This window comes from Cryptotermes secundus, unplaced genomic scaffold, assembly GCF_002891405.2.
Source record: "Cryptotermes secundus unplaced genomic scaffold, Csec_1.0 scaffold1316, whole genome shotgun sequence".
Taxonomy (NCBI): Eukaryota; Metazoa; Arthropoda; class Insecta; order Blattodea; family Kalotermitidae; genus Cryptotermes; species Cryptotermes secundus.
In genome coordinates, this window is record NW_019732003.1 from 52,211 (window position 1) to 67,212 (window position 15,002).

The following is a 15,002-nucleotide window of genomic DNA, read 5'->3' on the forward strand; positions in this document are numbered from 1 at the left end:
TGCATATCACAATTACTATGCCTGCCTTTTTTTTATATCATTCTCAGTTCTGTGGTAGAAGAGGATGATAAAAGGCTAGCAAGATAATTACAGAATTTAAATTCAAACCTACTTAACAACAACTTATAAATGCAAAATTTAAACACATTTTTTATCAAAGCAAATGGCATATCAGTAGCAATTTGATTCAATAAAATACATAAAGTTGATCAATAAGAATACATCTACCAGCCATGCACTGTAATCAGAATATGATTTGAAAATTTACTGAAATCTTCAGCCTGCTGATTTAAATCCCAAAGACAAAGTTCAAATTGAACAGCTTCATAACAATGTAGATGATTATCAAACATTTATTACCTGACACAAGTAAAGAATGATGCACTCAATATGCCATAACATGCTGAAGTATCTGTATCAACGAACTACTTTCTGATGGAGAATCACAAGATCTGAATTTATGTCAACATATCTGCTACAAAATATTTACAAAGCAGTAAAAAATATAAAACAAGCACATGCATGGTCAGGACAGAACATGTTCTACAGAGAAACTAACCTGATCTTTTAAGAAAATTTGAGTAATGCGATTTAACCAAGCCGGTGAAGATCTTAATACCCTTTGTAAAACATAATGCCGAATGTTTAGATTCCTTCCTTGAACAACTTCAGGTCATGCCATATCAAATCAAGACAGTTTGTGAATAAGATTTTCATTACCACCTCTGATTCTAGTAAATTTCTGAGGTCTTGCTGGGTCTCCTTAGGAAGTGACATATATGAAATTTTACCTTTTTGTGTCCATTAATTGCAGACACACAGCATAATGAAACTTTTCCTTAACTTTCCCCACACTGATTCACTCTGGTCCTAATTAAGATAGAGAGCTCATTAGTGCATTAACTGACAGCTCTTTAGTCAGGCTTTGATTTGGTATGCTACTCACAATATTTTAGGGTACATCAACATTTTGACTTTGACCTCTGACCTTAGATTATTGAAAAAAAATCATACAGCCAGAATTATGTAAGTTTTCCCAAAACATCTAGTGATCATTTCGGTACGTTTTTTGAAACCATCATGTTGAGACATGGAAGTGAACAGGTCATACAATATTGTGTCAGTGGTCTCATTAGGTGTTGTAAGTTCTCAATACTGAAAAAGAAACAAATATCACAATACAGTAGACACTGTCCACTGAATTAAGAAGGCTACTCAGATCAGGCTTCAACCCAGAAACTTCAACAAGGACTCTGGTTTTCATTGCAATCAGTCCTGCTACCTGGTGACTAATATGACAAATCAGCACTTAGGCAAACCAATGTGGAGAGACCAAGACAAGCAAACTTATGACTCTGGCCCCTAGCACCACATGGCTCATGCTCAGTTCTGATCACAGGCCATGGGTTGGTATGCCAATGGGACAGTTTAGATCTTATGTCACATCAGAGTTGGATGATGGGGATGGGACAGACGGTCCCTGACACATTGGCAATTTTTAACAAAGTCTCATGGCTGACAGCCCAAAAAGATTTCATTAGTCACTTGCATGCTCACAGAAAATGATACAAAAAACACAATCAGCATGTGTATTGTATTAATAGTTTCATATTCAATTATTAATAAAATATTTAAATACGTATATACTGGTAATGTTACTGCATGGAGACAATGTGGTTAAGTTTGTCCTGAAGTAAATAAACTAGCTACAAAGTTTAAAATAATTTTAATAAGAAAGACAATGTCAAACTCAAACTTTTGCTAGGAGTGGTAGTGACAATTACCGATATGAAACAGAGATGCTGTATTACTTTCTCATTTGGGATCTGCTAGTAGCCTTGTATAATTTTTCTGTGTTCATAAAAATCTTTGTATCTGTGATTAAAATTTAGTGTAATTGGAAGTTCACATTCAATTAAATTTTGTGAACATATATTTCTACTTTCACTCCATTTGTTGTGCATCACGAAAAACACTCTTTCGACAGAAGTGCTGAATCCTGCAATGCTAAGAATATTGGATACTAGTTTGAATATATTTAGGACTTCCTTCATAGGCCCCAATTTCCTATAAACATTCAACCACTTCTGCCATACATCACAGAGAATATTACCATTACTGATTTCTACAAGAACTAAGCACTTACAGAACTTCTCATAAAAATCAGTAACTCAAATGCTGCACAAATATCATTAGGATTTAAATTAAAGTTAACTTAAGATGTGCCTCACATTATGGAAGCGTAAAGCAAGTTCACTTGCTACAACAGCCTGTTCTTCACTACTTCCTTCTTTTGCAAAGAAAAAGTAACACCATTGCTTTCAAAAGTTTGTACAATTATCAGCATCATACCGTTATGTCACACAGTTGAAGCATATGGTTTCACATTGCTTTCACTGTGATGTGCAATCAAAAATTCTCTTACAATGAACATGATTCACTTCCATGTGATTATTACTTACACTCTTCTGACATGGAAACTGTTCTTCCTACTCATTTAAGCACACAGTCTTTTCTCCTTTCTCTTGGAGGAGAATCCTCCATGTTTGGAACAATGAATGATGTTCTCTCTATACTGTATGCAAACAAACTACAGTGTGTTTTCTTCCACAAATACAAAGCAAATTGAAGTGGAAACAAATAGCATGACTTATTGTCATGCCTCAAAGTCTGCACCTTGGTTGCAATTGTATGCAATGCTGCTAAGTGCTAAAACTGAAATCCATTCCAAGCTCTGTCTTGAAAAGTTAATTCTGACTATAATGCAAGTATGGGATTTCTGATGTCCTGTATAAATTGATGGAACACAGTTTTAATATAAAAAATACAATTCCTGCCAACCCTATTGTGACCTATACAGACACCCCACAGTGCATCATGACCCTTCCAGACTTTCAGTTCATACCTGATAACAGTACAACTGAGCTGTATTCACCATATCTGGCAGATTCTCTAGTGGTATCGCCAAGAGCAAAGTAATTTGTATTTATATTAAGTTCTAAATTGTCACATTTGAAAAGAGCGTTTTAATCCTGTGAATATCTGTCACAGTGCAAGTTCCAAGAGATACCAAACCTGAGACCTAAGTTGGACTGAACAGCACAAAAAAGTTCCTAGTATTCAGAAAGGTCAGAGAATCCATAACAAATGCATGAAGTTATGGAAAATATGCCTGAAAGTTGTGAAAAAGAATCACGTGCCTCTTCAAGTTCAGAATACAGTATAAAGACTTGCACAGTTCAAAAGTTGGCATACCCAACTCTGCTTCTCCCTTGAACAAGGATCTGGAGTCATTAGAAGAGTCACCACTTTCCACAACAAAGCTGTTGGAAGTGAAGCATCCAACTAAAGAATCCAGAAAAATCGAAGTCATGGAAAGAAAAATATTCAATTTAACAGACCCCAGTGATAGTGACAGTTCATGCAATGGCAAAATGATAGCACAATTGAACAGAAGATTTCATGTAACAGGGAGAAAGATTGAAAACTTTTAGATTTGGAAGGTTCTTCCAAACAGCTGTTCAAGTAAGAAAATCCAACGAGAGTTGAAACCTCACATTACACAGTTCAGACTGCTAAGAAATGAATGGCTGAGAAACAAATGTTGTCAAGCCAAAATGTAAAATCAGGTTATGTGCTGCCTCCTGCAGTAGCTTAAATGGTGAAGCAATTTTATATATCTGATGAAATAAGCAGAATCACATCAGGGACAAAAAATATGTTTCTGAAGATTCATCTTCAGAAATGACTGGCACTGTTTAACCTATGAAAAGCCTACTAAAGGTTTAGGGAAGAGAATCTTAGTAAGCTGCTACGCTTTCCAAAGTCTGCAGTTATATTCAAAAAACTTTGTGCATTGGCTGAAGCATGTGTACCATTTTTGCAAATGTCAAACACTATAGGATTTATGTCCACGATTTATTCTGACCGTCTTACAGTGCATACATTTATTCACCTTACCCTTCTCTCTTGCACTACATGTTTCAGCACTAAAGTGCCATCTTCAGGTGCTTTTCGATGTATGTCGAACTTCTTCATTGCATGCCCTATTGTCTTTATACTAAAATAGGACACTAAAATATAACACTATAGGATTTTACTAAATAGCAATGTAAAATCTTATGTTTGTCCAAAAATATCTGTGGTGTGCTAAGTGTAAGGTGCTACCAGGGAGACTGTTAGATGTGTTTGGGATCTGAGAACCCAATCAAAAATACTGACTGGAGATCTGAAGACAAGAATATAATGTATAGACAGTGGATGACTACTAACAGATCAACTCTGAAAACAACTGTGCAATCTTGCAGTGACTTTGTGTCTGTAGAAAAGTTTTAACATCCTGCTTCACCACTCTTTTATGGCATCATACCAATTGTGTTTCTATAAGAACTGAAGCAAATATTGCAGCTTTCTTTCTGGTAAATCAAAAGATTTTGCTAAAATTTACTCTTTTTCTTTGTTGCTGCCTTGCAATATATAAACAGGAAAAACCACATCAACTTCTGCTATCATACAGATGTTCCTGGTAAGGACCGTGAGGGGCATATCTTTGCAACCCAACACAGCCAAGGTATGTATTATGGCCCCTTATGAGGGGGAGATCATTACACAAAGACAAATTTTACAAGTGGGCTCCCGTAAAGACTCCCTCAGTCACCTTCAATACTGTACTGCTGAAGACCACAGCAAATAAACAATGTTTCACAAGATGTTCAGGGAAGTTCAAACACTTCTGGATGCTCAAAAAATATACTATGTCATTCCTGTGCCAAAAAACCTAAGTTCAGTTGAAAGCTTTTTTTCCAGACGTAAACATACACTATACACACAGTATACTTTCATGACAAGTATAAAATGGAAGACACTGGAGGATCTGTAATTTGTGAATATGACAAAAAAGTGGTTGCTTGCACATGTGTTAACTGAAATCCAATTAACATTTTTGCATTCCTCTCACACCAGTAATTCTTTCATGTATCCTTCATGTAAGTCAAACACTTTGTGAGTTCTGACTTAAAAAGTGCTTATACAAGTGGATCATGAAAACGCGATGGCTTGCACATGTTATCAATGAAAAGGAATCCTGCTGCACAACTAATAAAATAGAAATGAGGGTTCCACAGACTGTAAATAGATACTCTTACAGATAGTATTTCATTTTTAATGAAAAACCAATTTTCATATATCAGTGAATAAGTCCACGTGGTTTCTTTTTTGCATTTCTTATTGTTGTATTATCTGTGTAGCTTAGCATAATCTTGAATCCAAGTGACCAACAACAATAAGCATGTGACATGCATCTCATCAACCCATTCACGTTCCAACATGAAATTTTCCAAAAATGTACTCAAAGAATCAAGAATTCCAAAAATCTGCCTACAAGGTTTTCCATAAATTGAGGTCAAAGTCAGGGTCAAAACATTAATGTGCCATAAAATATTGCGAGTGGAATATCAAATACCAGAGTTATAGGCACTGTAATGGATCATGGGTGAGAAAAGTTAAGGAAAATTTAAGAGCTTCAAAATGCAGTAATTTTGCAATTAATGGACACATCACATTTATCACTTACTTATCAAACACTGTAACCTATAAAATTTCACTGAAATTCAAGGTGGTCATGTCAACTGTTATGCTGATTTGACATGGAATAACCACTTCCTTTAATGTATGCCCCCCACCCCCCCATGAGACTCAGTGAAATCCCTATTTAAGATTTCTTTGAACACCAAAATTAGGACAATCGTTAAGCGGAAGCAATTTAACATCGAGATTACTGACTCAGGATCAGTGAAATTGAACATTAAATGAGGGAGAACCGTAAATCAAGAAATACTAAATAGGGAATCCACTGCATTAAATTTACCATACATCACCTTATTGACTTGTGTTGAGACTGTTATCGCTCCGGTACCTCCAGGCGTGAGATCTTCCACTTTCTCTTCGATGTTCTGTGTTACACCTTCCTTATCTTTCACTACCATCTGTTTAGTTGTCGTTTTAACAATTTTAGGAGCTGTTAACGCTGCAGGGGAACTCAAATCCTTAGATGAGTCTTTTCCTTTTCCAGACTTCTTTGGTGTTCTGGGAAACTTGAGCTTGGCTACACCCTGGAGTTCACGGACATGTTCTCCTTTTCCTTCGGCATAGTCAGAAAGATCATCACTACTAGAACCTTCTTCTCCATCACTTTCTGTACAGCTGTCGCCTCCAGCACCACTTCCATGTTTCTTCAGATTCTTGGATTTTGTTCCTGACACAACTGCAACTCCACCCATAGCAGCTGCATTAGCTGGTCTTGTTCCATCCTTATTACCATCACCAACAAATGGCTCACTAGATAAACCTCCTAACTGTCCATGAGCAAAGTAACCACCAAGCTGATTTTTCACCTTTTCATCCTCTGCACCTTGAGCTGGGTATCGCCCTGATTCATATGCAATGAATGCTGCACTAGAAGGTAATGCTCCTGAACCCTCATACTGCTCATTTCCAGTTCCATATGGGAATTTTCTACCACCTAAACCTTCATCATAACTAGCAATATTGTGAGAGGGATACTGTTCCAACTGGCCAGTTCCATAACTGTCCTGATCATAACCTGGTTGTGCGCATTTCTGTGACTGATGTGGGAGGATGGCACCACCTGAATGCATGTCCAAAGCCCTCCTTTCTCTTGAAGAAATGTTGCCTTCAGTACCATAATGTGACCCAGAGCCATGGCCAGTATTTGGAATATTTGAATCTGCCTTTGCTTGTTCCCTTCTGGCAGCAGATTCCACATAGTCTAAACCAGGGGTTCTGATGACTAATGGAGTCACACCATCTTTGCTAGCAGCATTCTTATCAGTTAAAAGTTTTCGTTTTTCAACAGATTCCACTACTTTTTGATCTTCACCTGGAGCATAATTGAATGCCAAGCCAGTAGCCCGTTTGCTGGATGTGGGCGATCGTTGCAATTCCGATATTTCCTCTCCTGTTCCTGCAAGAAGTTGATCTTGTCGATCACGTTCTTCATACGTAAATCCATGGCCTTGAGGTACAAACTTTCTTCCTGTTGGAGTGTTATCATCAGCATCATAGTCATACTCCCGGGTGTATCCTGGAAGCTGTGGAGAACCCTGTGGTGGCCCTCCTCCAAGTGGAGATACTTGACCTCCTGCAGGACTTGTTTCCTTATCACCGTCCTTCTTAGGAGAGGTTTGAGTTGAAGATATATCATTTTCACTTTCTTCAGCATCCTTTCCTTTCCCTTTCTTTTTATTTTTCTTGTCTTTCTTATCTTTATCAGAAGCTTTGCCATCCTTAGCCTTGTCTTTATCTTTGGATTTGTCCTTATCTTTATCCTTGTCCTTACCCTTTGGACTCTTGCTAAACAGGAAACCAGGGCTCTGGATTTCAGAAAAAAATACAGAAGTACACATGCAGAAATAAAAAAATAACATGCTTAAAAAGTACAAAATACTCTGTACTACACATAAAGTAACTGTAATAAGTGTTACTCTGTATTAACATGCACACTTCACTTCAGAACCAAATTGTGTTACTATAATTTCAGTTTACTATCATGTCATGGACAAAGGTGCATCTACCTCATGTTCTTACTGTATTTACCGATAGATAGAATACTCTAACTTTTTTCTGGGGGGGATTCTATTTTGGTCACATTTAAAAATTATGTTTAAAATGTCAAGGATTAGATCTATCATCATATGAGGTGAATGCCAAAGTGATAGCCATAGTGACAGTTCCACCATCCTGCTTTACGGTGGTCTTATTTGTCCCAGTGCTTATAAAGGAACATTAATTATGGAAAACTAACTCTTGTTGGTTAGATAATGAACAAGGACTATTTTAAAGTGCTAATGCAGAAGGTATCTGGAGTAACCAGAGAAAGTTTATTTGGTTAGTTTATGATACTGAGGATATACAGTATCTGTTGGCCCATGGCAGGACAGCAAATAATGATTTATGTCAGCTACATAAGACACTACCACAGCCTCTGGCTGTACACACACAGAAAAAAAACATGGGCTACCGCAGGAAGAAATATAAATACCTCTAGATGGTTAGTAACTTTCAAAAACAAGGGCTTTACGTGCCAGGACAACTCAATGTGTTGACCACCCTCAAAGAACATATGGGCACTGAGCAAAATGTCTACCAGAACTCAGAAAGGTGGCTTTCAAGATTTATCTGTATCAATATGAGAGCATGTTTTCTACCAGATTACTTGTAATTTTATATCTGGCATATGGACTACACAGAAAGTATATGAGGCACTGATTTTTGATAACATGATGTTGCATAAGGCAACCAGATGCATTCACAATATGGTTATTAAAAATGACAAAACAAAATCATGCATTCCAGACACATGTTACATATGCAACATACACAACTATCATATCCTAAGTTGATACACATTTTCCAAGAGAATGTATATACATGTACAGTATGTTTCATTTATCTTGAGCAGTTGAAATGAAAGAAAAAATGTTTTTGACATATGTTGTTTGGGTTTGAGGGGGATACATGGCAATTCAAAACTATTAACACACAGTATTATTCTGATTATAACTGAATACAACAATGCGCAACAAAGGTCATATATCTGAAATGCCAATATGAATAAATAAATTGGTATTTTGGACCAACAAAAGGTGCTTGAAGAGTTGATCATTAACCTTCAAATGCCGGGCTTTTGAAACAGTGGTAGCTTGAGCTGGGCAGAGTTTATTTAAATGCACATTCCTGTTTGGGTGCTTGCACTGCATTTGGAAATGCTGTATCTAATACAACTTTTATGATAAATGAATGGAATTAACTTTGTTTTTATCAGCAAGGAACACAGTGTCACATATTATAATGTAAGATTTGAAAACATGTACAAAAGAAATTATAAACAACTCTTAATTTTTTCTTGTAATTATGATGCATACTGTAAAAATAGTTTCCCACTTCTTCACATAGTAGTTCTGCATTATAAAATCACTCCTGCTTGTAAAACTTTAAATATTTACCCATTTTCTGGTGTCATAAAACAGCTGGCAGCACTAAGTCATTTGGTGCTCTACTGGCAAGTTTCAAGGTATCCCAGTCTTTTGACTAAAGGAAAGAAAAGTGAAAACATGGTCTTTCTAGAAAGGCTAGAGGGTATCTTCATTATTTCCTAATTCAGTGCCAAGCCCCGTCATTGTAGCTGCAAGAGAATACTGCCCTTTCTATGGTTGGAACCAAACGCTTGTATTGCAGCTGAGATACAGAGTGCATTCAGTTTTCTGTGAGACCATAGTGAATTTGAACACTGTAGTTTCAGTTTATCATACAATGGCAAGGAAATGTTGTTTGGAAGATGATGAAATTGAAAGGCAGTTGAAAGGCAAGATATGTGATGTGGGACTGTGCTCTCTTGGTTGCTTCAAGGAGTATTACACAAAGGCGAGATTCAGTTATATGAAGCAGGGGTTGAAGCCTGTATATATGTCGAGCAGATAACAACGAAAAATGTATGTATATTGAATTTTACTACATTTAAAAATAAATATTTAGGATTGTGCATACGCTTCTACTAGCAGAGTTTAAATGTCCAACTGCCCAATTCGGGGTACTTTGGCCACGTTGACCATACTCATCACTGGGCAGATGGGGGCATTTCGAACGTTAAAGGTTAAAGTTTACGCACAGCTGCAATTGTTGAATGAAAAACTGCCCAGATCATCAAATTACTCGCAGAACTTGGCAGATTTGTTCTCCTGACCTCACACTGCTGAATTCATTTTTGTCAGAAATTCTGACGGGCATTGTGTACCATGATGTTCCAACAACATTGGAAAATATGTGGCAATACATTATTGGTAAATGTGCTGCCTTGAATCCACAAGTAACTGAATGATCCAGGCAGACACTCCTCAAGTGACTGCAACTCTCCATTAACTTCAATGGTCAACACCTCGATCACCTTTGTAAATCCTTTTGTTGGCTTAAAATACCAAATTATTCAGTCTGGCTGATAATTCAAATATTTGATTTCTGATGCATACTGTTATGCTTTATTATAATCAGAATGGTACTATGTAATAATATTTCTGAATCAATCACATACAAAAGAAAGGGTGCCATTTACAAGTGCTAGTGACCTTGATATCTCTAACAAAAAATGTTTTAAATAAACAGTATAGGTCTCATGTGCCTCCACTGGAACAAAAAACCTTTATCAAAATCTTTTATTCACTGTTAAATATGAGTTATATCAAAGTGAGCATCAGAAATGGGACATACTGTACATAGTGTTATTTCGGACATCACACTGAAAATGCAGCCTGTTGTCATATTATGCTCAAAATACAGTAACATAAGAAAGGGATGAAACAGGCTTATTTATAGTGCACACAAAGCATTCTTTGCTCTAAAATAAAAACTTAAATTCATGCTATAGCTAAATAAGATAAGTTCACTGCAATTACCGATTCTAATGTGTTCATATCTTGCATTATGTAATCTTGATTCAATGGAGAAAAATTATCATCATATACCTTGGAATAATTCAAAATATTAAAACATTTTAAGAGTCTAAAGAAGTGTGCATGAGCGTGGGTGACCCCAAGGTCAAACTTCCACTTTTTTATATTTCCATGTTTTCACATTTTGTAATCTAATTGTATAAGAGGGATAATTAAGTGACACTACATTCCTAAATGTGTGGAGATAGTTTACTTTATAAAAGAAGTTTATCTGAAAGGTTTTATGAAGCATACACAAGTGCTTATATTAAAAATAAAACACTTTTCTATATTTGGGGATAGATGAATAATAATAATAACTTTTAGTCTTTTCCAATTTTCCATCTACCTTGTGGTTTAGGAGATAAAATTATATTAGACTTTTTTTAAACACCGTGTCTAGTATGCACAATTATGCAATATTTTTGCCTTTTATAACAGGTTTATGTAAACAAATATATTTGTTAATGTCAATTTTGTCTCTAACTCATGTTATAAGGTGCAAAAAAACCGATGCACATCTGAAAAAATCAATGGGATTTTAACCCATAACACATTCTTGGATTACAGTTTGTACCCATGCAAATACAGAGTGTGTTTCATGACTTTATGTCAATACTACAGGAGCTTACTCCTGACACCATTCCCGTTTCCAATTCTCAACAGTAACAGATCTATGGGTATTTGAAGTTCAAGAATATGTTACATATAACTAAGCTGTTTTGAGGTGCAAGTTCTTACATTGTACAGTTCATTTTAAATTCATATTTGCAGTGACCACCTCCAGCTGTGCTATATACTCAGACTCACTTTCCTACTGAATGTGCAACCCTATCAAGAACTGCAGTATCCTTTACACACCATGCAACTTCTAAAATTTTACATACTTTGATAAAGATCATTTTTTTGATATACTATTTTAGAATAGGATGCAAATTGTCCTCTATTTAATTTGCTTCCTTGTACTGAGTGCATGTAGTTAAAACCCCAACATGTTTCGGTCACACAAGATCAATTTCAGTGGGTGTACTATATCAACAGGAAACTTTACAATTCACACACACATAAAAAATAAATATATTTAAAATATATGTATTTAGGATTTCTTATAAAAGGGCAAAACTAATATTATGCTAAAATTTACATATGAGCCATTTATCTTTAAAGTGGTACATGTCACTTTATTCCTTTTTGAAATAATATTGACTTTCACATTTCAGTCTACAAAAAATGTTGATAAACGCTATGTAGTTTTTATATTTATGTGATCTTCAGCAGATATACTTTTATTTAATCAATTATATGGAATACTAATAATTTTTTCACATACAAAGTGACATAAACCACTTTCAAAATGAACAAACCGTCAAAAATATCAGTTCAATCATATTTATATTAGGGTTTAGATTAAAAGACACTATTAATTTTGTGATTTATAGAGATTTTATAATAATGGTTTACACTGTATTTATTGTATATCAATTTTGAAAAATTATAAACCAATTTTCACCATCAACCACAATCAGGGTACTTTCTTTAACATCCAAACTGCCCAGGCAAAGGTTCTTAAAATTTATATGTCAGCATCCCACTTGCATTCTGTTACCAGCTGTGAATAAGCAGTCTCAACACTAACTTATAATTAGACTAAAACGTTTAATTATTGCTTATTCAATGCGTGTTTCAGCCATTTTGCAGTCGTCATCAAGTGAATCACATTTACATTAATGCAAGGCAAAATTATTATGCATGATCTGTATTGCAAACACAGCATAAATAGCGTAAAATGCTAAGTGAAAAGTTCCGAGTAAAATACAATAAAAGTTGGGCAATTATAAATACAACATACAAAGATCAAAATAGAATTATATATACATGCAGAACCATGCATGAACTCCAAGAATTTATAATATAAGGTACCCTTCTGTTTTTTCTCATTCTCCTTCTCAGTAGCTTTGTTACCGGAGTTAATCTGCACGGGTATCATCACAGAATTATTGTTCAAAGAGGCTGAAACATTGTTCTCATCTAATGATGAGAATTCCAAAATTCTTAGTCTTTTTTCTGGTATTTAATTGCTTCTACGTTAATTAAGGAGTAACATGCAAAATTTGAATGATATTAAGTTGATTAAAAGAAAGACATTAAACACTGTTGAAGTGTTTCGATAACACAGTCTAAAAAGTCAGAATTATTTTATTTCTTTATTTACCTGAATCAGTCTGTTATAAGACGCTCATCAACATTTAGAAATATGTATTTATCAATTAAAAATCTATTAAATTATTTATGTAATTGTACAAGAAACACGATTTAAGAGCACACCACTGATGTGACTTATTTAACTTTCAAAACGAAATCTGTGCTCCCATCTTCACACAGAATTCCTAAATAAACTTCGCAAACTCTTGTTTTAAATACATACATGATCAATATATATGTGTATCAAATACATACTCAATTTTAAAAAATCTGGCTTACACCGTTTCCAAAATAAATTGTTCATATGTAAGCTGTAATTCAGTTGATTGTGGAGTGTCGTACTATGCTGTTGTTGTTTCATACTCGTCGTATGGATGTCGAAGCGATGGAGGAAACTTATCACATGAACATTTTAAATCTTTTATTTTTTGTGCGTACAAATTGTGAAGTTTCCCTTTAATATGGTATGATCCCTGAAGATGGTCTCATGTGACTGCAGCATGTTGGAGTCTCAACCACATAAAATCACTACACGGAAGCAAACTGCATATACCTAAATGGTAATTAACATCTTGGTCTAAAATTTGTTGGTTCATCTATACAGTTTGCTATGCATTCATATGCTAATTCTTTCATTACACATTCAATAGGAAAGATTGCTATTAGAACATTTAGTGTAAGATGAACTGTAGAACATAAGAATCTGTTCATGAAAACAGTTTAGCTGCACACAAATCATTCCTGAACTCCAATTTTTTCTTGTGATCTACTCTACCTCTCAGTATCTATCAGTGGTAGGGTAAGCATTAAATAAAGAACTTAAATTGATTTAAACACAAGCAGTCATGGCATAATCAAGGTACTATCCCAAAGAGACTGAGAAAAACCACAAAATACCTCAGTCAGAACACTTGAGTGTCACAGACAAGATTCCAACCGAGTACTGGTACATGAACCTACTCAGTCCATTCCTGAACTTCACAGCCCCACACCACTAAGAAATGAAACTTTGTTCACATAAGACTTCTAACTAGAAATGATCTTCAGAATAAGATCTTGAAGTACTGACATAAGACATGAAATATGTGTGTGTGCACATACATTCATGATACAAAGCCTTTCAGTGTTGGTGAAGTGTAATGCACAGCTACTGAGAAATGGGAAATGCTGTCACCAAATGTGACTTAAATTTCACCCCCTTTTCCCCAACTTTTCCAGTTGCAATTTTCTCCATTTAACATTCTCATAAACTGATTGAACCTCAGGGGTAGAATAATCAAACACTGAATAATACATAAAATGCATAATTAATCTCAAGAACAATAATAATGGACAGCTTCCTGTAGCACATGGTGTCAAGAACGATTCAAATTGAATTACATAAAGGTTCTCTTGGAATTTGGTGATATAATGTCATTGCACAACACAAGGTATCTATCCATCATGTGTACATGTAAATAACAATGGAAAAAATGCAAATATTTCCTACCTTAATTTTGGATTTCTCCTTCTTTTCCTTATCTTTATCTTTATCCTTATCTTTCTCTTCAGCTTTCTCCTCATTTCCTTCCTTCTCCTTCTCCTTTTCCTTATTTTTATCTTTGTCCTTTTCTTTGTCCTTCTCTTTCCTCTCATTTTCCTTCTCTTTTTCTTTCTTATCTTTATCTTTTTCTTTCCTTTCTTTCTTTTCCTTTTTGTCTTTGTCCTTCTTATCTTTCTTGTCCTTCTTTCCTAGTGGTGACTTCTCTTCTGCCGAAGTATTGATTACAGAGTCATCATTAATTAAGTCAGTTGCACTTTCATTATTCAAGTCGTTTCGATTTTCTTTCTCCTCCAGAAGATCCTTTCCAACATCCTTATCTTTATCTTTATCTTTATCCTTGTCCTTGTCTTTCTTCCTGGACTTGCCAAAATTCAATGCTCCTGGTGGCAGTACTGCTACCCCACCCACAGGTTTCTGTTGAAAAGATAGAAGTAGTTACATAAATACCATTCTTTATTTAAGGCCCATTTAAGAAACAGAATAGGAGGAAACACGTAATTTTCTAGTCATCGGCCACAATTTTGCATTTCACATGAAGAAGAAGACTTGTTAAGCCAAGATTATTAAATATAACAGAAAATATATTTTGCTTGAACTTATATACAGGGTGTCCCAGGAGGAATGGACCAAACTTCGGGAGGGTGTTCCTTATGTTAAAGTATGCCGATATAACCCAAAACACCTATGTCCAAAGTTGAACGGTTACGGAGATAATGGCCCGAGAAAAGTGTGGTCTTCTGGCAGGTCCACGCACT

General features: G+C 35.3%; 1 protein-coding gene across 1 annotated transcript in view; it reads right to left on the reverse strand.

Annotated features, from left to right (window-relative positions):
• Nucleotides 1-15,002, reverse strand: part of LOC111867524 (protein 4.1 homolog) — a 172,503-nt gene that overhangs the window by 25,097 nt on the left and 132,404 nt on the right. Inside the window, exons 12-14 of the mRNA XM_033752714.1 lie at nucleotides 14,377-14,661; nucleotides 14,194-14,343; nucleotides 5,877-7,391 (exon numbers count right to left, since the gene is read on the reverse strand). Coding sequence (XP_033608605.1) covers nucleotides 5,877-7,391; nucleotides 14,194-14,343; nucleotides 14,377-14,661 — 1,950 coding nt within the window. The remainder of the gene's footprint in view (nucleotides 1-5,876; nucleotides 7,392-14,193; nucleotides 14,344-14,376; nucleotides 14,662-15,002) is intronic.